The sequence below is a fragment of the Silurus aristotelis genome (assembly GCF_946808225.1).
Source record: "Silurus aristotelis genome assembly, chromosome: 28".
NCBI lineage: Eukaryota > Metazoa > Chordata > Actinopteri > Siluriformes > Siluridae > Silurus > Silurus aristotelis.
Genome location: NC_139601.1, coordinates 6,501,062 through 6,524,208, shown reverse-complemented (window position 1 = coordinate 6,524,208; position 23,147 = coordinate 6,501,062). Strand labels below are relative to the sequence as shown.

Sequence of the window (23,147 nt, the reverse complement as noted above, 5' to 3'; positions counted from 1 at the left end):
TAGCTTGAATCGCGAGGTACCTTTTTTCGAGCTTAAGACAAGTAGGTTGCAGTGGAGGAGGCGGAGGTGGATCAAAAACAAAAGAAAAAAGAAGGGCACCTGGTTTTTGTCAGATACACACACACACACACATTCGCACAACCAAGTGCAAAAAAAGAGGGGCGATATGAGACTTCACAGGCCTGCTCTGGTCCTACCGATGTTTGTAACCTGCTATGTGGCGTTTGGAAAGCATCCTGTTTAAAGGCCTGCTTTGAAGCAAAATGACTTCTGCGGGAAATGGGAGACAAGAATCAGAAAGAGAGACACATCCTAGTGACGGTAAAGAAGTGGATGAGGCATAAGAAGTGAAGAACACTCACTGCAATGAAAGGAGAAAGACCCTGTGGTTGGATTAGTGAAAGGGGGGCTGAAATATTAAGGACTTGGCCAATGTGTACTGTTGTTTTTTCTTTCTTTCTTTTTTTTCCTTCCACCCTCCCCGACACAGGGTTTTTCCTGCTTTTAGGGTTGTGAAGCAGACAAGAAACATTCCTCAGGGGGGCCCCGGTCTTTCTTGACACGTCTCAGAGTTACACTCCCCGCCACCCCACCTCCACCTCTTTTCTCCCCCTCCCACCACTTCGACCCCACTCTCCTCATTCTTTCGTCTTAGCCCCTCCACTTTTTCTCTTGCCCTCTTAGCCCCCATCTCCTACCTGTCAACACCTCTCTGACTTATCCTGCACTATATATCTCACAATCACCTCACAATACTTCTCGTTCTCAGTACCTTCGACCTTCTTCATAGTTGCTTCCTCGAATACACCAGCTCAACCCACTGTAACCCCCTGTCTCTTTCTCTTTACCTCACACCCTTTCTCTCTTTTCGCCTCCTTTCCCTTAACTCCAGCTCATCTTGCCATTTCCACATCCCCCTCCCCGACACAAACCCCTTTGCTTTTCCACAGCTCTTTAGTACTTGGCGTTTATTTGCTGTGGGTCTGTGACGACTGCGGAGATGTCTGTGATTTCTCCCAGGCTCTGGAGAGGCCCATTGAGAAAATGCTTTGTGTCCTGTCTGTTTTTCTTCCCTCTTTTTTTTCGCCCCTCTCTCCACTCCACTGACTTCCACCGCTCCTACTGCATCCAGGTGAAAGAGCCGGGTTTGTTCAAACAGTTGAGAAGAGGGCATCGGGAAGGGCCAGACAATGCAGACGAGATAAACAGAAATAGAAGGAGGGGGTGCTGAGGGTTTAGTGAGTGACTAAGTGTGTGTGTGTGTGTGTATATGCAGGTGGGTGGGTTTGCGTGGGACTGGGTGGCTGGGAGGCACTTCCTGAGAAAACTGTGGCAATCTTTGTTTTAGCTTTTTTTAGGTGAGCCAGAGAGAAGTGAAACATAAACCATCAACGGACTAAGCCTGTCGTATGAGTTGGAAGAAACACAGGAAGTCATAGACATATAAAACTTTAAAGGCTTTCTTAAAACAGAGCTTGCCAGGATTAGGAGAATTCTCATATGGATACTATCTTAACGTTTGCTTTGCTATTGCCTACTGCACGCCCTATCGTTTTTAGATCCTTTGATACCACACCGATTTGGCGATTAATGTTATTTATTAGAAAGTTCGATGGTTAGGTTCATAGTTATAGCAGCATGTTACATTACCGCAACTACAAGAAACGGCAGAATTCTTCATTCTGGAAACTGGGTCACATTTAAAAAATAAAGACTATTAGGATCCACCATACATTTCCTGATATCATGAAATAAAACTGTGCAAAATCAAGAATTCAATATTATTATTTTATAATATTTTATTCTCGCCCTAACTTGAAGAGCCGCTAAAAGGTTAGGGGGGGGGGGGGGGGGGGGTGGTCATGCTGCCTATATATATAAAATAAAAATAAAAAAAATAAAAGAAGTCCATGCCAAGCTCGCTGGCTCAGAACTCAAAATCAGAGCTAAGAGCAAAGAAGACAAAAAAAGGATGCCGAGAACTGAAGCATTTCTGATGTTGGTCTTCAGATGAAAGCCATAAAAAAACATCAGGAATAAGATTCGGGGTCAGCGACTGATACAGATTATCCAGAACGAAGATGTGGCTGCTTACACCAAAAGCACTAACAGAGAGAGAAACAAAGCGTCTGCTTCATCTGTAGTCACTGTTTTTTTTTTTTGTTTGTTTTCTTTTGTGTGGTTTGAGTTTTTGATCCAGTATCCTAATCATGCAATTGTAAGGAAGTATTGCGGTTAAATACAACCTTTTGTGCATTGTTCCGTTTCCAAGATCAAAAATGACAGCGGTTCAAACAGGGACCCTGGGGGGGTTAGAGGGTGGGGCCTGATAAATTTCTGTCTTCAGGGAGTGTCAGGAATAGACACCTCTTCGGAAAAAAAAAAGACGAAACTGGAGAAAAGCAGGTGTAGGAAGCTTCATATAGTCCACCCTAAGGGCTCTGGAAACATGCACAACCTACACACCTGCACGCACCCACACACATATGCCCAACTCACACAACACACACACACACACATGCTTTTGAACCTTTAATCGACAACTAATGCCATATGGTATCTTAAAAGCGCTCTTTCTCCCCCGCAGCATCAAACGTCATTAAATACTAAATTATGGGTTGAAGGTTGAAAAAAAGGGAACATAAAAAAGATGTTGAAGGAAGGAATGGTCACTGACTCATTTGTTCTAAGTAAACTGCTCCTTTGTCAGGTCTGGTTTGATGATATGAAACAAAAATGTGATTATTGAATAAACACAACGTGGTGTTGAGGGTCAGATGAAGTGTGTGTGTGTTTTTACACTTACACTGAAGTCTGCTTCAGTTGAGTCAGGAGTGGTAGAGCAGAGAAATCAATCAATATACACTTAATTCCAAAGGCCTCTAGGGGCAGGATTGTGAAACACAGGTCTGAGACTGTTCACACTCCAGAGCAAATCTGATTTATTTTTTTTATTTTATTTATTAAAACAAAAAAGCTCTTGTTGCATATTACAAGGTACCAGATCTGACCTGTTTGGATGGAGTAGTCACATGCTCTTATATTCACATTGTTCCAAATCAACTGAAGTGCAGATCAAGTCTACGTTACGCAGGTGAAAGCAGCACGTAACTAGCTATCAAAATGAGTATTTTATAACAAATTAGAATTAAGTTAAAAGTCATTTATGAATGTAGTGCAGGCAGAAACTTACATATTGCATGTTGTTGTTTTTTTTTTTAATTCAAGGTTATTTTATTGCAATTAGCACCATACAAAAATAAATCAATCAATCAAAAAAAAAAATCTGTATATATTTAAGAAAAATCAGATTGGAGTAAACAAATAAATCAGCAGATAAAATAAGAATTAGTTTTAAAAGTATGAAAATACTGTAGTATTGTAGTATATACTGTAGAATAAATAAATTATATATATATATATATATATATATATATATATATATATATATATATATATATATCTATATTTGTTTTTTTTTTTTAATGAATTTTTTTTTTTATTTGTGTGTGTGTTTGTTGTCTTTCTTTATTTATTCATTCATTCATTTTGTTCGAAACAGTTAAAACAGTTTAAAAGGCAAAAAAAAAACGAAACTCAATCTGGAATTCCTGCAACTGCTGGTCATGTTTTGTTTTTTGTTTTTCTTTCCAGATCGCCAGAAACCTTTTGTGTTTAAAACTGACCTGCCAAAACTGCTTGACGGCACACAACAGAAACGATCACCTGCAATACTATACTACAATCATGTCAACCCAAGCAGCAAGATAACCTATACTTAAACAATTAAGCTGAAAAGTAAGCGCTTTTATTAGTATTTTCTTCATATTTTCCAAATATATATTCGTCCCCGTCCTATATTATTACCTATTTATGCTAAACGAGCCTGGTCTAATTCTCTAGACACCGCAGAAACGTTCAGTGAGTGAAGCACGGAATGAGAAGCGGAAAAAAAAAAAAAACAGTGTGCATTCGTGAGGCTGTGGATGGCATATGTTTGGCATTGTGGAATGGTTTGGAGTAGGAGTAACTGGCCATTTCTCTTTCTAATTAAAGGCTTTGGCTCACGTGACCACACACAGGTGCAATAACACAGACCTGCCATGGAAGAAAGGCCCGCTTGTGTGAGGTAAAGCCTCTCACTTACTCTGTGGGAGGCTTCACACACACTCACACACTCACACACACACACACACACACACACACACACACACACACACACACACGACGGAACCAAGGAAGGGGAACCAAAGAGGAAAAGCAATTCACTTCAATTACCTTCATTAGAATTCCTCTTGCTTATTTCAATTTACAGAAGCAGGGAAATGTGAAGGGGTGTCCAGGAGGCCTGGTCTGTTCCGCTCTCTTTCGCTGTCCCTCTCTCTCTCTTTCGGCAGAGGTCCTCACACTAAAGGGCATCTGGTAACTTTTAAACTTGTTGGCCTTCTGCAGGCAGCTAATAGCCATTGATCATTCTGCAGTCACTCTGCATTATCCCAAGCACATATGTATGCACATATCTTATTTTGTAACTCGTACACTGCCCTTTTCGTCAGTAACGTCCCGGTTTACTGATATCACCCGGGAAGGCAAACCAGTGACGCCAACCACATTGTTTGGCTGAACGTTCACCAGAGTTTTTTCTGCTCAAAGTGCTCTCGGGCCTTCCTTCTGCGCTATCGAAAATCGGCGAGCGGCTTCTGTTGGCCCAGAAGAGAACGTCTGGCCTGTGTTTTAAGGGGGATGGTGTGAGCGAAAAGTGAAAGTTTTTCAGCCAAGCAGGTCCGGGAAGCAGTGAGGAAATTCCAGCTGACGTGCTGGACAGGGGAGGCACTGACGCATGGGCCAGAGCAGAAAACAGAGCAGGGTGCAACATTATTCGTGCTGACGTGTCATCTAGTGCGACATGCTATTCGGACCATAAAAAGAATGACACTCGATAAGCAACTGCAGATTAACCGAAGATCTTCTTGGTTTCTCTGGTGCTTCTAGTAACCATAACACACAATGAGACTAGAGACCAGGCGAGATGATGGCTAGTTAAATGAGTCCAAAGCGCTAGCCGATTCGTTCTGGTGTAACCTGGGCGACGGGATTTTTTATTTTTCTATTTATAGTTGTCCAGCAGACGAGTTATACTTTTTTTTTTTTATTGCGTAAAAACAGAAAGACATCTGGCATGTACGCTTAAGCATAATTCACTTCAAGGATGTGAGGACAGAACACTACAGCCTGTAGCCAAAACACTGGCAAACAACATTTTGTTGACAGCATAAACGCATTGTGCTACGATTGGAAGTGGATCAAACGGAGATACAACTTTGCTTACACCGTATACCTACAATAAGGTAGAGGATAGGAAGGTTGTAAGTTCAAATCCCAGCTGTCACTGCGGGGTCCTTAAGACTTATATAAATGAGATAATTATTAGTCGCTCTGGATAAAGGCATCAAATGGCATTAAAAACAACATAAATGTACCTATTCTTAATGGGATTATATGAAAAAAAAGACTGGGCAGCACTAACAAATTTCTCATCATGGATCATCAAGAAGACTTGAACTTGTCCTGGTGACAATGCACGTTACGTGTTACGTATTTCCTTCCTGAACACGTCTGTATTGTTTTAACAGGGACGAGGCTTGTCGAAACTACAATCTTTGCGCTGGCTCGTATCGGCATCTTTAGAAATGATACGTTTAGATACGTTTGCCGAATGTGGGATATTTACTTAGTATTTACCTATGATAAGCCTGTGATAATACTTAACTGGAGGGATGAGGAAATGCACAGCGCACACATGTGATCGGGCACTTGTGAAATCCAGTGTGTAATGTAAACTGTGCAGTATTGCGTCTCATAAAAACCACTTGGGTATTTATACATTACACAACGTGAAGAAATTGCACAAGACACAACAGCAACTAGCACCAACTAACAGTCTTCCTGGGTTTCTCATAAATAAATAAATAAATAAATAAATAAATAAATAAATAAATAAAACTCAGACACACACCTGCTGTTGTTGGAGGTGCAGTAAATCCACGGGGCTGATCTCCCCATTGGCGTCACCGTTGGACCCGCCCTCTCTTCCCCCGCCCTCTGACTGGCTGGTCAGGCTGCTGACTCCGTTTTGGTTGGAGGACGCTGTTCGAATGGTCTCACTTGCTGATTCTACCATCATCACGTGGCACCTGTGTGAACAGGAACAGAGAGAGAAAGACAGGGAAAGAGAGGTGGGGGGGTTAAACCAAACAAAGATTAAATGACCATGAACGATTGCAATTGCTTGAAGTTGTAGCTCTGGGCATGTTCAAGTCTCAGCAAGCGAACAAGTTTTTTTTTTTTTTCGTAACAAAAAAAAACGTGCAAACGCATTCAATCGACCCGCCGTAGAGAAACACAAACCGTGTTCATTGTGACGGTCGAGAACGTCTACTACTTCTGCCGTTTCCATGGAGCGCGACACACAATATCACATCTGACGACCTTGAAAACTCGTGGTAAACATATTGACTGGCTTGTTGTCTGACCCGGAGAGCTTCAGGACACCACCTGAGCCTCTTAGTGTCCCACAGAACAGAATAAATGAAAAAAGAAAAAAGAGGAATACTTCAAAACCGAGAAGGAGCTCTTACAGATGTTGGGTATGGAGGATATTCGTGCTGATCAGAGACCACGAGCTCAAAACCAGCATAGTTCTTTTCGCAAAAATAAAGAAATACATAAAAATTACAACCCGTGTATGAAATCATTTCTATTTCTGAGTCGCGTCGCACTTTGAGTCGTCTTTTGAGACGCTGAGTTTTGATGCATGTGCTACAACAACACCAAAGATCCCTTTTAATTAGAAATCAATTGGCAAACACATTAAAAAAAAAAAAACAGACCTGTTTTTTTTTTTTTTTTTTGCAGTGGCAAAGAAAACAGAACATTTAACAATGCAGGAATGCAGTAGCAGAGGTTAAGAAGCAAAGCAGGGAGCGTGGGAGAGAGAGTGAAAGTGAGAGAGAAAGAGAGAGAGAGAGAGAGAGAGAGAGAGAGAGAGAGAGAGAGAGAGAGAGAGAGAAAGAGAAGAAGAGAGCGGGATACATAAAAACCTTCGAATGTGTGAACGCGACCCGCGCCGCCTCTAATAACAAGCACGAGCTCGTCTTTCTGCCTCTTCCAGTTTTAAAAATAAAGTTTTGTTTGGTTTTGTTTATGCTTTTGTGTCTGTACAACCCCGGGCTTGTCGAACAAAATGCCACGCAGGCATCTGAGCAATGATTAGCTCCTGGGAAACTAAGGGGCAAATGTTTCATTAGCAGAAAAACAGAGTTGAGGCGAGCCAGAGAGAAGATGGTAAAAAAAAAAAAAAAAAAAAACATACAAAAAAAAACAGGTGAGGGCTTGATGCCTTGGAGAAGTAGAATAAATAAAGGGAAATAAAAAGCATAAGATGGGGCTGTTTTTGCTGTGGGAGCGGATTTATCGGGTACATGGTGCTATCAAGCACATGTGGCCAGCCACAACAACAGCTGCAGTGCTAAAAGATAGAGAGCAGCTTGTCTAGCACACAAACACACACACACACACATACACACACACTTAAAAAAAAAAATAGTTTTGACTCTTTGGGAGGCACCTGAAACGCCGAGGTTGAATCAGATTTCAGAACTTTCATCGCGGCACAAGGTTCATAAAGCGTGTCATTCAAAGGCACCTGGTGAAAGTTTGGCTGCTAACAGCGGGCAAATGAAGCGTTCATGCTTAGCTGGCATGACTGAAATGGATGCTGGCGTATCCGGACCTATAGAGGCCTGCAAACTAATATGAGGGCGGTTTGACTTTGGATAAACGTTGAAAGCAAGCCGTGAAGCAACGGCACGGCCGGCCGGCGTTTTTTTCATGGGAAAATCGGAGCAGAACGGAACAGATGTAATTAATAACGAAATAAATAAACAAATAATATACAACGATTCCAGATTCAACGCGTACAATACAACTCTACACCACGATTCGATACATATATATGAGGGGGCAATTAATTTAGGCAAAGCAATAGTAACTCCCGGTTATGAAAAGCCATGAAATCTAATATGGGGGTGACTTTAAATAGCTATCGTTTATATCATTATGTCCTAATAATCGCAAAAAAAGCACAACGTTGGTTTTTCAGTTTCATATCTAACTGATATTTATATCCCTGATCGAATGCCATGTATTGAAGCTGACATGCCTATTTACAAATCAATCGATCAATAAATAAGAAATAAACAGCCATGCTAACATCCATGCAGGATTTAATCAAATAAAGAAACAGTATTATTTGGAGTGGACCTGAGGCACCATATAATCCACTGTACACTATATGGACGAAAGTATTACGACACCTGACTTTTCCATCCAAATGTGGTTCCTCCCCAAACTACTGAGGCACACAGTTGTGTAGAATGCTTCAGAATGACAATGCCCAATGCCCAATGCCCAAAGCAAGCTCAGAGAAGATATATTTTAAATGGGTTGGAGTGGAAGATCTTGAGTGGACCTGTGTGTGAGCTCTGACCTCAAACCCCTTCTGAACACCTTCAGGGGTGAATTGGAACACTGATTGCACCTCAGGCCTGACTTCAACCTAAATGAGCCCAAATCTGAAACAAATACGCTCCAAATTCTATTGCAACATCTTCCTAGACGAATCGTATGGACGGGTGTCCACAAACGTTTGTCCATATAATGTACACTAAACCGAAACAAATAAATCAAATGCGTTTATTTTTCTGCTGACCGTTGCACATTGACCAGGAACTGTAAAAGCAACTGTAAAAGAAGAACTGTTGGCACGCATATGAAAACTGTTTGTCCCCTACTACTGATTTGTCCAGTCCCAAGAATTATCTAGAAGTCTGATCCAGCTAATAAGCATTTCCCTCTTCACATCAGCGCTCTTCTCTCCTTTTTGTGTTCGCTCCCTGCTCTCTTCACCATCTTCATATTCTCGGCTTCGACGCTAACACACGGGATCCCTTCCACGCCGCTAACTAATTTGAAGAGGGTGATAAACCCGAGCTCCCAGAAGCTTGGCAAAGGTACACAGGGCCAAAAGCATCTGATCACGCAGCATGACAGAAGCAGTCAGAGGTAAGAATTGCACGGAAGCCTTGTCATATTCAGTAATGGGCATAGATTGGAGTCGTAATGGGAGGTCGTGGAAAAAAGAACGCCGATAAATCAACAGTTGGAAACCACTGATTACGAGTGTGAGACGGCAGTTTGTTGCCGAGTCTTGTAATTGTTTTTGGCAGCCTCAACCGGTACCGAGGCTTGCCGGGTCTCGCTCGAGCCCTCCCCTCTTCCAGATGAACTTTGACCTTAGAGAATATTGAAAGATGCATTCCTCCTCCCAGGGGTGTAAAGCGCAGGAAAGAAGGAGGGGAGAAAAAAGAAAAAAAAGAACAGGATAAAAAGAGAGAGAGCGGGAGGGGTTGAGAGGTGGGGGCATTCTTCAGATCTAAGAGATAAAGAATGTGTTTAAGAGGCTGGGGAGGGAGAAAGAGCAAATAAAAAAATGTACATTCGCCTTTTAATTGGACGTAAAATAGGACTGAACTTGCCTTTGCTTCAGGGAGTCAGAATCAATCAGGAGGGAAAAAAAAAAAAAGAAAGAAAGAAATAATAATAATATTAATAAGTGTGTCTTCCTGTGGTAATGTAACACATTTGTCCACGCACTGCTTTTCGAGCGTTTTTAATTTCAAACTTTCCTTTTTTTTTTTCCTTTCCCAAAAACCTCTACTATCAGCAGATTTTCTTTGGCACTTACGCGAAAGGGTGGAGGGGGCCCATGATTCATTCTCTATCCTGTTTCTGCAAGTACGCCGGCTGCAGTGAGCAATCCTGAAAGCGCTCCTAACCGCCTGCTAAAAGCCGCCTGTTTATATTGCTGATACTGAGAGTTACTACAACCAGGGAATAAATACCTGGTCTGAGTTCTGGTGCCATAAAAAGTGCAGAATGGCAAGAAAAATTCTCTCTTTCTGTGTTTTTTTTCTTTTTTTTGGGGAAAAAGTAACAGCTTTACAAATGTTTTATTTTCTTTCTTTTAAACACACATTGCATTTTAGGGAAGTACCGTAGGGAGGGGAAAAAAAAAAAAAAAAAAACTCAGGAAATGATGAAACAAACCACAATTTGTATCATTCATGTTTAAATGCTTCTCTTCCCAGAACGAAACATTTATTTTTCCTATTTGATGCTAGCAGACACCTAGGCATCTAAAAACTCACTCTCTTTTTTCCCTCCTTCTCTCTGATTTAAGTGGGCCATCGTTTTAAGCCCTCAACAAAACTTGGCTATTCCCTCCATGCTAGATAAAATAGACAAGGAGAATAACCTCTTTTCCCCTCATCATTATTTGTTGATTTGAGCAACATTCACTTCAAAAAATATCAAAACATTTTTAACCAATAAACTCAAATTTCCAAGTTGAATCCTGACCTTTGACCCAAAATCTTGATAGACAGTAATGCGCTCTGTAAACGCGCCCAAGTTCTCCGATCTTGCCATCCAAGCTTGGGGAGTTCTGTACATCTCTACGGCTGACTGCGAGCTCCTCGGAGGATACGACTTTAGATTTGCTGAACTGAGCCAAATCCAAAATCAAATCCAGCTTGGATCCGGAAAACAGTGGCCGCAAAAACGTCCAGGATGCCAAAATGAGGCATGCGAGTAGAGATTGAGCAAACAAATAAATACAATCTCTGAGGCTTCGATGAGGAACTATCTAGCGCAATTCTTCCATATTTTGCGTATCTTTGTGCTGGAAGGGTGAACTGGTTCTCAGTGGGGAGTAAGATGTCAAGCAGAATTTCCACACAACTGAAATATCTGTATATGTTTAAGCAAAAAGACGATCGTATCGTATGTATAACTACGTTAAATTTGCAATTTCAGCTCCAACTGTCGCTGCTTTGCTTAACTACAAAAACATTTTAAAAATCGCATTGTCGCAATGACGAGGTATTATTAATTTTTTTTTTATGAAAAGAAATTCGGTTCGGTTGTCAGTTTTCCATTTTGGCTCGCAGTGTTTTTTTCCTCTTTTTAATTTTTTACTGCCTTCTCCGATGTGTCGTCCTACAGGCTCGTGTGTGGAAGTCAAAACCCGTGCTTTTGGGTTCAAAATTAAGCCCGCTATAAGGGATAAAACATGATCTCATACATCACTACTTTTAGATATCGCTGCCAGTTTCTGTTTTATTCATTTCTACTCAGGATGTGCGAGAGTGACTGGTTGGTGTTTCTTGCTGTAAGAAACTCCCAAATCTGGAAAAACAAAAAAAAACTTGCTCAAGATCCAGAATTCGATGCGGCTATACGAAGCTAAATGCTAATCAGAGCTCCCCGGGAGGAGTTAGAAGAGTTAGCTGAAAGTTAGTTAATTGAAATTTGAAGCTTTTACAGCTGATCCGGTTTTTGAACGTACAGACGAAGAGGTGCGAAAGCTAGACGGACTGAAAGAGCCGCACCGCCCTGTTTAGGTAGAGATGAAGCAAGTAGAGCATTTCAATCTATTGAGGATTGTATTGAAGAGATTTGTTGTAAAGCTCCATATAGTCATGCCCTTAAGTCTTTTTTTTTTTTTTTTTCTTCTTCTAAGTGCTTTCTACACCCTATTCATTTCCCCACCCACTTCATTTTGAAAATGAGTGTATACTAAAAGAACACAATGGCTCATTTTTCATTTCAAAGGCTCAATGTCCTTTTAGCACCTGTAGCTTCTCTTGGTTGGCTTGAGTTTTTTTTTTCAGACTCAACTCTTGGTGTGAGGGAAAAAAAAAACAACCTTTACATGGGTTTTATTCGCACGAGTCTGTTTCGACAGCCTTGCGTCAGCATGCGGGAACGCGCCTTATTAATAAAACAAACACAAAGCTGACGTGATTGGAATAGACAGGCTCGACTGTGCTAACATGTCTCCCATTCGCCCTCAGGCTACCAATGCGATATCGGTTCCACTGAGAAGTGCGTGGCTTGTTCCCCCTCCCCTCGTCGCTCCCGTGAAACCCCTTCGGCCTAGCATCGTGTTTAGCGAACTAGAGGATTCGGTCAACACCGAAGAGGCCTGGCCTGAGGAAAATATAAAAAAGCTGAAATAGAAGCTAAATTAATACTAGACTACATACTGACATGCTTTTTTGATTTGGTTGCCAAGTGAAAGAAAAATAAATTGTATACAAATTCCATTGTTTCCTGCCTGTCTGAAGCTGGCTTTAAATGCTACATTCAAAAAATCGAAGAAAAAAAAAAAGAACTGGGTGGTACAGTACTGACTTGTATTAATCTTGTTCATTTATTTGCCTGAACAGGAAGAACTGCTCTGGAGATACAAACACCCAAAAAAGTGCGGAAGGATAGGGTGTATTTATGTTAGCAACCCTCAAAGCTGGGCCAACAGGGCAAGGGACAGAGGGCAGGTGTGTCCTTGCATCTGTGTGTGAAAAAGAAAGAGTGTGTGTGTTTAGTGTATATTTTTTGTGTTGTTAGCCTGTGCTTACAGAACACATCAGAACACAGGCACTAGAATACGTCTTCCAGTAGCTTATCACAAGCAAGAATGTGAGAGTGAATATGCGTGTGTATGTGTGTGTGTGTGTGTGTGTGTGTGTGTATAGGTGTACGTTTGAGGAACCGCCAGCTAAACCCTACATCAAGAAAATAATTTTTCTTTTCAGAAAAGGCAGGTTTTATTGTAAAAAAAAATAAATAAAAAGAAAGAAATTGAAAAGAAAAAAATGGAGATATACTCTACAATGTATTGGGGAGGACCAACACTGTGTTTCAGTGATTAATTAGGGGCCCTCGTTATAGCTTTCTGTAAGGACACATTCATTATAATTAAGTTCTTTAAATGAAATAAGGAGTCTCCAATATCAGTATGCATTTAGTATAAAAAGAGATGTTATTGTGGAGAAACGGTTACAGCTGCTGTAACGTAAGTGATAACACTTCAATCATAGTTGGATTGGTAACAGTAGCCAACTTAGGGTTGATTTTAGTATAAGAGCACGTCCAGTGTGTGATTGAGTTCAGACTTAAGTTACTTATCACAAGTGGAGGAAAATGATTCTAAGCTGCAGAGTTTGGTGTGTATTTTCAAGACAGTAAACGAAACAGGGGAGAAATTTGTACACATTCAAACTAACAAATTATGGGCTTGTTTACACAAATTTGTTGTTTACACGAATTTACACAAATCTCAGAAACCTTATCCTATCGTTGTTTCTTTATACGTAACCAAAGTCACATGACTTGTTAGACGATTGTGGTGTACAGGAGAATGAGACAGAAATGGAAAAAAACCAAATGAACGGAAGAGACTAAGCGAAGGGCACCGGGGTTTTTCTTAGTGAAAAATTTCTTCGAAACTCCTGCCGTCTCCCAGTAGATTTCACCTTACTCTTCCCTGAATGGCATCGCAGTGCTATAGCCACCCAGCTTTCATTAGCGATCAGCCTCTTAGGAATGTCCTGACAGTAAAGGAAAGCTCGCCGTTTGAAGACCGCTTAGCCAAGCACTCATGCAATTCGTTTTTTTCCTTTTTTTACAAGGCGGCCATCTTTCTCCGGCTTCTCCACTCGCACCATTCATCTGCAGTCCCTCTGGCCACTCACTTGAAGCACTTGGGGCCAAAAAAAAAAAAAAAAGAAAGAAAAGACCAATATTCCGCATCTCCAGCATGGAGAGCCTTTTGTCTCGGCACTTGCTTAAAAGAAATGAATGCGCCCATGGAATTTCAGACATGACTGAAGCGGGAAAGGACGACTCGAGTGCTTTGGAGATGTACATCGTTTGGGAATATTGTTTCGCACGCGGTACAAGATGTTCTTTCGTGGAGGTCTCGTGTGTTAGAGTTGAAAAAAAAAAAAAAGAGAGAAAAGAAAAATGAAAAGAAAAAAAAGTGTGTTGTCATGAGCTTTTCTCTCTTGTGATCGCCTGGAGCAGGTCCAAGATACGCAGGTGAGACTCATTAGTACACAAAACGCATAGATGTAGCAGCACTTGATCCCTTCTTCTGCTCTTATGCTCTGCTTCAAAGAGGAATTACCAGACTTGTTCTCCTCCTTGCTGACCCTCTGTGTTAAAGAACTCAGTGCGTGTCTGTGAGATGAAGGCGTTTCTGACAGCCTGCTTTAAAGCCTATCAAGAGCAAACATTAAGAACAAATCCTAGTTCTCAAATGGAGCTAATTTCACTGTACTGGCAACCTGGCATTACCTCAAGATCACCCCTATGTCCAAAGATACCCAAATCATTTTCTTAATACGCAGAGCGAGGTGGAAACGAGGGAAATAAGAAGAAAAAAAAATCTATATTCATTATACCGATAGTACAACTTTCAGCTCATGGTAATAGCGTGTCTAGGTTAAAGACTAGCGTCCTAATTTCCCGGAGAATCGGATACATCTCTCTCTTGTTGAACCCGTGCCAGGTCGTATCCAACATTTTTCTTTTTTTTTGGCCTCTTACGTATAATCTGCCGAGCCTTCGGAGAAAAAAACGTTTTAATTGCCGACCGTCACAATAACCATTTGAAGTGCATAAAGGACAATTCAATTATCAAGGACGTTTGAAAGTGGTGGTGTGTGTGTGTGTGTGTGTGTGTGTGTGTGTGTGTGTGTGTGTGTTGGGGGGGTGGGGGGGGTAGGATGGAGAAGGTTCACACCGAGTATAGGAAAGGAGGGCAAGTGAGAAAGGAAAGGAATCTGGCGTAATTAAAAGAAATAAATAAAGTATTGAAAGGAAGCAGAAAAGTGGCTCTATGTGCCATATGGTGTCTCATCGTCGTGTATTCGGTCATGTTCTGTCCTGAAGCAGAAAAAGGCAAAGTCCTGTTTGTTGAGCCCATAAAGATTAGCCCTTCAGTCAGGTGGGCTCCGGCGCGATAGGTAAACACTGCTGACATTCCGGCCTGTTGAGATCGTTTCGGAGCGGGAGTGCATGCGAGTGCGAGTGTGTGCAAGCCACCATGGCAAACATGCACTCAACCACCACCACCCTGTTTTTTTCTTTTCTTTCTCTCTCTTTTCTGACCTGCGGTAAGTGATTTTCCAGGCCGCCCTTGACGTTTAAGAGAGTGAAGATTATACTATACAAGGCCCCGTCTCCATCAGACACATGAGGACCCTGGCAAATATTTAGAAAAGGTGCAAGCTTGTCACAGACATCGCATTTATCAGTTGCAAAGACAAAGTCCAGCTTCGGCTTTATACCCACGATCGAGTCCATATGCATGTTCCTGATGTTCTAAAGTGGTGTAAAAGGCCAATGAACTAACACGCAAGCTCCGGCTTCCGGTTAACGAGTATAATATTCGCTTAAAGAATTAGTTCAAATCGTGAAAAAGAAACTCAACGTCCAAAAAAAAACCATTCCATGTTGTATGAGACGTGCAAAACCTATGAATAGACGCGAATACAGGTGAAAAATAACCCCTTGTCAAACAAAACCAAAGCACCATAACGAAACTGAGATAAACCAATGTAAGGCACATCTCAAGCTTTTTAAACATTAGAAAGTAAATAATTTAGTGGCTGAGTGGTGAAGTAAGACATTTGAATGGACAGCTGAAAAAATCTAGTAAATCAATTAAAACTTGTGAAAGAATGTAACAAAAAGCCCAACACAAGTTGTTATGATGAGTATAACACAATGTCACTACCTTGATAATATATTATATTCTATAATATAATATATTTTTCGTCTCTTTTTTTTTCATCCTGAAACATATTTTCAAACAAATTTGGCTCGTCGGAATTCCAATACAAACTAAATCGCTAGGACCCTGGCCAGGCACATACTAAGGATGAACGTAAAAAAAAGAATCATAATAAAAAAAATAATAATAAAATAAAAGTGTATCCATTTACGAGACTGCAATTTAAGCAATGCATTCATAGCATTTATTAACAAAAATTACTTCAATGACATAAAAAAAATATTAGCTATGCACGGGCCGGATAAAACTGATTGAAAAGATATTATCTCCCAGTTATATAATTGTATATTTCCCTGAACTGCAGTCAGTCTGTTGGACAGAATAAATTTGCTTGGAAAAAAATGGGGATATGATAAAAAAAAATATATATATATATATACATCTTTGTAAATCAGTTTTCTGAGACGGGCACATCGTGTATCCGAGTTAATTAATTGATTGGATCAAAGTGGCTTAAATCAAATAAATTGTAATAACTACCTAATAAAAACAAGGGGTTTGGAGGAGAAATAGCAGGAAAATGATAGCGTCGCCACTTTTCGAATTAATTGAATTTTACTACTCTTGAACTTGGTCCAAAGCACCTACAAAACACACACACACACTTTTTTGTCAGCTAATGCCATCAGCTTCCGCTTTCCACTTTTTAAAACTGACATCATAAAAATGAAAGCTGAAATATTGCTGCTTTCGCCCCAGCGTGCCTGATTACAATAAAAAATGTCTGTTTTATAAATTAGCTCAGGACTTGAATGCAAATGAATATCGGCACAATGAACAAGGGAGGAAACGGTGCTAATTTGCATCGTACTAATATTAATAGAATAATTCATGGCTTGATATAAATAAATTAAGAAGGTAATTCATTTAAAAAAAAAAAAAAAAAAAAAAAAAAGAATGCCTTCAATTCAATTTGGTGGAAGAGAAAGAGAAAGGAGGGGTAACCTTTAACAAAGACAAAAACATTAATTGCTCCGTTCTGGGCTTTTGTCGTGAAGGGTCAAAATCGAGGAGCTGGAAAAAAAAAGGCGGGGCGTCAGTTATAAAATGCTTCACATTAAAGCGACATAAATATATCAGGCTTTTAATTGAATATACATGAATGGATGCTCTGTACAACTTTTCTTTTTTTTTTTTAATATGGCACTTTTTTGAGACGGTACTTCAATAAAAAAAAAAAAAAGAAAGAAACTGAAGGCGAGAATGAACTTCTGCCTCGTTGAATTTCTTTTCCATTCTGCTGAAGAACATAAGCAGATGCTTTTTTGTCATTATCAGACTTATTACACATCATTAAAACATTGGTAGAACATTCCAGAAGAAACGCACGCCGAACCACAGCGCCCTTCTCTCTCTGTGTGTGTCTCAATGGGAGAGTGTCATACTTTTGTGCACATGTGGTGTGTGTGTGTGTGTGCCACAGCTCCTAAGTGACAAAAAAAAAAAAAAAAAGAACAACATAATTGGAGAAATGTACGCAGTAATAATAGGTATTCAGAAAATGATAATTCATATTAAACAGGGTGCATAAAGTCAGCCTCATTTGCATGTTTTAGATTATATGCATTTCAAAAGTAATTTCCGCAGGGCATATGAATGACATTAATTCCCCAGCGGTTTCTGCTATAGACCTCAAACTATCAAACACTCAAACATTCAAAAGATGAAAAAAAAAAAAAAAAAAAAAAAAAAAAGAAAGAAAGAAAGAAAGAAAGAAAAAAAAAAAGTACTGCCACATTTGCGAGGGGGAGATTTCAAGGTTAAAGTATTTGAATGCACATTTGAAACTTCGCTCTTGTTCATAGCCTAGTTTTAAAGTTGTGTAAAGCTGCCTAGAACCTCGGTAGGCCTTACGTGTTCGCCAGATCTCGCACCAAATCCTTCCACTTTGACTGTGCGCTGTTAATTTTGCACTCTTGCTATGAAACTATAGGCCAAAAAAAGAAAAAAGGAGACACGTGAAAAGGAGACATGTTTTCTTTTTATATATATATATATATATATATATATATATATATATATATATATATATATATATATATATATATATATAAAAGAAAACGTATGCAGGAAACTTTCAGGAATCTGCGACACAAGTGGAAAAACGTCTCTGGGTAAAAAAAATTATAATAATAAAAAAAAATTTATGAACGGCACATTTTTGTGTTATAATAGAATTTGGTTTCGAGCCACACTGTAGCTCCTAATTCATTGAGATGGTGGTGGTGGTGGTAGAGAGGAGGGGGGATGAAGGGGAGCGGATGCATGGTGCATGAATGAGCAAAATGGCCCCCACCTGTTTGTCTGTGCCGGCTTTGGCCGATTCACAAAGTCGTGGCTGAAAGAAAAAAAAGCAGCAGGAGTGCAGAAAGCAAAATAAAAAGAGAGCGAAATGGAAAAAAAAAAACCAACCAAAAAAAAAAAAAAGGCACAATAAAATTGCAGATGGGGCCAAGGTGCTCGATCTTCTATTTGTGATCAGATTTGTCGGTGAGAAGTGAAGGAATTGCAGTAGTGGCACGCAATGGCACGTAGATATGATTAGTTTGAAATTCATGACATGATAATACACGTGCGTATGGTTAAGCAGGCACAGGATGGCACACATAACCTCATGTTAGAGGTTATGGCGAGGTTGGGATTGAAATTTGTATCGAATTCAAACTTTATTCAAACTCGAGTCACACTGTCTGAGAGTGTGAAAAAAAAAAAAAAAAAAGCCATGGGGGCAGAAAATGAAAACACCACAAGGCTAAATCAAGCTGATTACATTCTAGATATATGATTACATTCTAGATAAACCAACCGAGTTATTTTATCAGGCTTGGTGGCATTTTTCTTCAAAACAAGACGTCTTGATAAGAGTCTTATTTTAGTTTGGTGTAAAAAAAAAAAAGAGTGACAAAACGTAACGATCCTTTTCTTCATGGCGTGTTGTTCAAGGTTAAAGTATTTGAATGCGTTATAACGCTTCCGAGAACGTCGGCGCAACTCCAGAAGCCGTCAGAATCGGGCACCTGATCGCGTCCAAAATTCCGATTTTATACATATGGAAAAACTTCTAATATCCAATCCCTGTGGGTTGCTATTAAATCCTTCGTAATTACACACATCCTCGCTAGGAAAGCTTGTATTGCCCTATTTAAAGGAGTATTTGACTTCTTTCGGCTTTAATTGGAGGTCTTGCATGGCTAAATCCAAAAAAGTTGGAGAATTCCAGTCCAGAATCGTAACACAGACAGAAAGCCAGAGGACCCTCTGAAAGCCACCCTGACAGACAGGAGGCCTTGATTACGACCATGAGATTTCCACCTTTTTTCGCAGCTTTCCTTTCCATTATATTTGCATGTATACAAAGTGCTTCTGAAAGGCGTTGGAGTTTAAAAACTTAATTGGTCTTGCAACGTTTTGTCGAAACGTCCCCTGAAAACAATTGTGAAATTCGATCGATTTTTATACAAACGCCTGTGACTAACCTTAACGCCCTTTTCACGCGACCTTTTCGTGCGAACTGATTCACAATAAAAGTGTATACGTCGTCAGTGGCAACGTTTCGGGTTTAGTAGTGTTTTTTTTCTCTCCCATAAAGTTGGCGAACACCTGCAGTCACACCCGCACTGTAAAGTTCATGAAACAGGTCAGAAGTTTCAGTGAGGCTCGTACCGACAGGCGTCTGATAGCTTTCGCTGAAAACTGCACTTCTTCATCTTCTCGGCTTTCACCTATCTCTTTAAACCTCAGAAAAACAGAACAGTTCAAGTGTGTGTGTGTGTGTGTGTGTGTGTGTGTGTGTGTGTGTGTGTGTGTGTGTGTGTATATGGGGGGGGGTGTTCATATGTCATTTCCGACTGTTTACCTTTTTCACAGCAAATTGATTTTTACATCTTGTCTTTCCTGGAAGTGCCTGGCCCGAGATCCTGCCAAACTCCGTCTCTCTGTTTTATGGCGCCGGGCCTCTGGAGAAGGTTTAGTCGTTTTCTGAAGCAAAGTCATTTAAATGATACAATGCTGCTTTTGTCTCGGGCACCTCGGCTCCTTTCTTACACTTCTCTCACACATCGATTTCTTTTGCCTCTTTTTTTTTTCAAAAACACAGATTTAATGCCTATATGTTTCAAAGCTTACCCTCCACCCCAACACACACACGTTTTTTGTAACTTCTCGCCAGTGCATGTTCGGCTTGAGAAATAAAAGGACGACTCGTTACATCATGACAGGGTGATGATCGCAAGGGATCGAGTGCAGCATTTCGCCTTTGTGGACGCTCGTTCCGCTGCGCTCCGGCTCCAAAGGATCTAGGTTCTCCGAGCTAATGACTTTACCTGATCGCAAATCATGCAACAAAGAGGGCACTGAGAGAGAGGAAGAAGAGGAAGAAAAGAAAAAAAAAAGTGGCCCTGTGATGCTTTTTGGGAAAATACATACCTCTCTCCACAAATGGATTCCATATGAGTTTTCTGGGCCCCGTCGGACTAACAAAAACTGTCACGCATCTAAATTGGTGTCACCTACAGGGTCATGATTAATAGTTGCATAAATGTGCTTGCACGGAACAAAAGATAAGGGGCGGGTTCTTTCCTAACAAGGTTTTTTTTTTTTTTGCGGGGGTCCAGGGTGAATCTGAAGCCGATTTGCTGAGATTACACGCCTGAACAAAGGGCACGAACAATAGGTTTTAAAAACAGAAACTATTTTAAATACCATCTTCGTCCATGCTTTAAGTGTCGCCCCAACAGGGTTAGAGATTTATAGCTTTGATCAGTTGCATAGGCTACTAGCTGCTAGCATGAGAAACATGATTCACCTATTTTAACGATATCAATGATACGGGAACTACTTTGCAATGAACTGCTTCCCAGCCACAACACGGATCCCAACAAATCATTTATTTCCGAGTGAAAATAAAAGAATCCACTTGGGGGAAACAATAATATCAGCCCTCCGAGCAAACTGAAGCCAAGTGAAAGGACCTGAGTGAGACCACCCACGTCTAATCGACTCTTTAGCTTTAATTACTCCCAGAGGTGGAGGGTGTGTAGGTAGCACCGACTTTACATTAAACTACCTGACCAGGCTTCCTGTAGGTTAACCCGTCCAATCACGGGACTAAATTTCACAAAAGCCTGCCAATTAAAAACCCTTCTTACGCCTGTCACCTCGATTCCAGCCGTGCTATTTATTTAAAAACACCCGTCGTTTGAATACTTTGACACAATTAATGGATTATTAGCGCGTCTGGGCCGGGGCACCGTAATTGGGCTAAATCAAATAATTAAAGACGATGTTTTCGGTCATGGCGTGACAGGTGTCATGGAGGTTCCGCTGTGAACGGATCAAACAGGCGACCGGTTTTGTGCAGGCGTTTCCTTTCCCGGTGTCAACCAATTAACATTTCCCCAACACCTCGCTCGTCTTTGATGCTAGTTGTCTCCCATTGAAATAGGAGGCTTCTTAGGTCATGGCGTTCGTGTCACTTCGTTATTCTTATCGGCGTCACCTTTTAAACGCGTTCCTGCAGCGTCACACTTTGTGTTTACGGTAATGTCTATGCGTTTGTGTTGTATTTTTGCGTATTTGGCCGTGCGACTCCGCACGATGAGACCAACGGTTTCTTCCGACAGGAATATCGAATCGGTCCAGACAGACGCTCGCAAGCTGCTGCGTTCCTTTTATCCGTCCGCAACACACGAACGCACACACGTTCTCGTTGCCTGGTGTACCGAAGGTGGCGAGGAGCACAGCTGGCAACATCTGGAGGTGTTTTCTGTTTTTATCCGGAGTCTGTTTGTGTTTCCAAAAAACGCTGGAAAAAATTGTGCAGGTGTCGGAAGAGTCATAAAGAAATGGGTCCTTAAAAACAAGAAAGGAGGATGGGTGAAACTTGAGCCAGCCCTCGGCTCTCAAACTTCGCACTCGTTTTTCATCACTCGCACGTTTCCTTTTTTGTTGCCTTCAGTTAATAAGCGTAGTTACTAGAGTAAGGAAGGAATTACTACAGGGTGTGCTGCTGTACAAAAGTATTCCTCTTATACCACAACGATTTGTCAAACGTTTTTTTTTTTTTTTCAACGATTTGTTGAATGTTTTTTAAATTAACACACTGTCCATTTTGCATTTACGGTTTCACTTCATATTGTGAAATGTTCGTAAAAACAAACCAGTTCCTCCTATCGCCTACTTCAAAGCAGCGATTACGAGTTGTGACATCGTTAGATTCAATATTTTTGTCTCGCTCGTGAAGATTATATTAAAAACTAAATCGTACTCTGTCACGAAGCGGTGTCTGACGTGAAGACTTTCTCATGGTGGAAAATATACTGAGGGGCACAGAGCTCTAATACTGGAGACTCCTTTCATAAAAATGGAGCTAAAACCCCAGTATACAATACACCATGTACAAGACCATATGAATGAGTTGCTACTATAGAAACAATGAGGATAAAATCGATACACACATGCTAACCAATTATATTCATGTTGAAACGATCAATTGACCAAGCACTATGTTCTTAGGTACACCACCGTGTTCACTTGAGCAACCTTCACAACCGTCTAATGCCTCGTTCATTTCTTTGTCTTTTTTGCTGTTCTTCAGAGTGAGTGAATGAAATAAAAAAAAAATTTGAAAAAGAAAAAGAAAAGAGCTACCTTTTATTTCAGTGAATGATCGCACACGGTTCGGCTGGCGTGCAGATGGGTGTAAATGTCCTTGTGCTAATTGGACTGAACCAGATGCTCAGCACAAAGCAAAATCAGGGGCTTATGTGTTTTTTTTTTCAAATTGCTTTCTAATACACATATGTGAACCATACAAGAAGGCGCAAACGTCCTCCACATGGTACGACTTAAGTAAAAAAAAAAGGCACGTGCGACGTCTATACACACGCACTTAAGTTAGTTTAAGTGTGCGACCAAAAAAAAATTAAAATACAAAAAAAAAAAAGACAACGCTTGGATTTCATGCCGACTAATCAAAACAGACACAAAATAGCTCAGGAAAGCTGACATCACATTGAGCGCTGCGGCATTTCGGGCTCTGCTCGAGAGCCTGACACACAAAGGCACATGCTGTGTAGGATGCAATTATGGTGATTGAGTGTAATTTACCCGTGTAAGATGAAACCGCTGGCAAATAGAGGGAGAAACCCCAGATTAAACCCTGGACCAATCTAGGCATAAGGAGCACAGTCCTTCACCTTTGACCTCTGGGGAATATGCTACCTCTGGGGAATATGTTATCTGTACTTCTGTCGATATCTGGCATACACATATTTATTCCTTTCTGTCTAATTCGTGTATACATTTTACATACATATACAAATATTAATATATATATATATATATATATATATATAAATTATTCTTCCTCATTTTGATACTCTATAGT

General features: G+C 40.5%; 1 protein-coding gene across 7 annotated transcripts in view; it reads right to left on the bottom strand.

Moving 5' to 3' along the window:
* The window catches only part of foxp4 (forkhead box P4), a 128,762-nt gene that overhangs the window by 81,553 nt on the left and 24,062 nt on the right, over positions 1-23,147 (bottom strand). For all 7 annotated transcript variants that reach the window (XM_083534118.1, XM_083534116.1, XM_083534117.1 and 4 more), the window contains exon 2: positions 6,017-6,194. In XM_083534118.1, coding sequence (XP_083390244.1) covers positions 6,017-6,184 — 168 coding nt within the window. In that variant the 5' untranslated portion in view covers positions 6,185-6,194. The remainder of the gene's footprint in view (positions 1-6,016; positions 6,195-23,147) is intronic.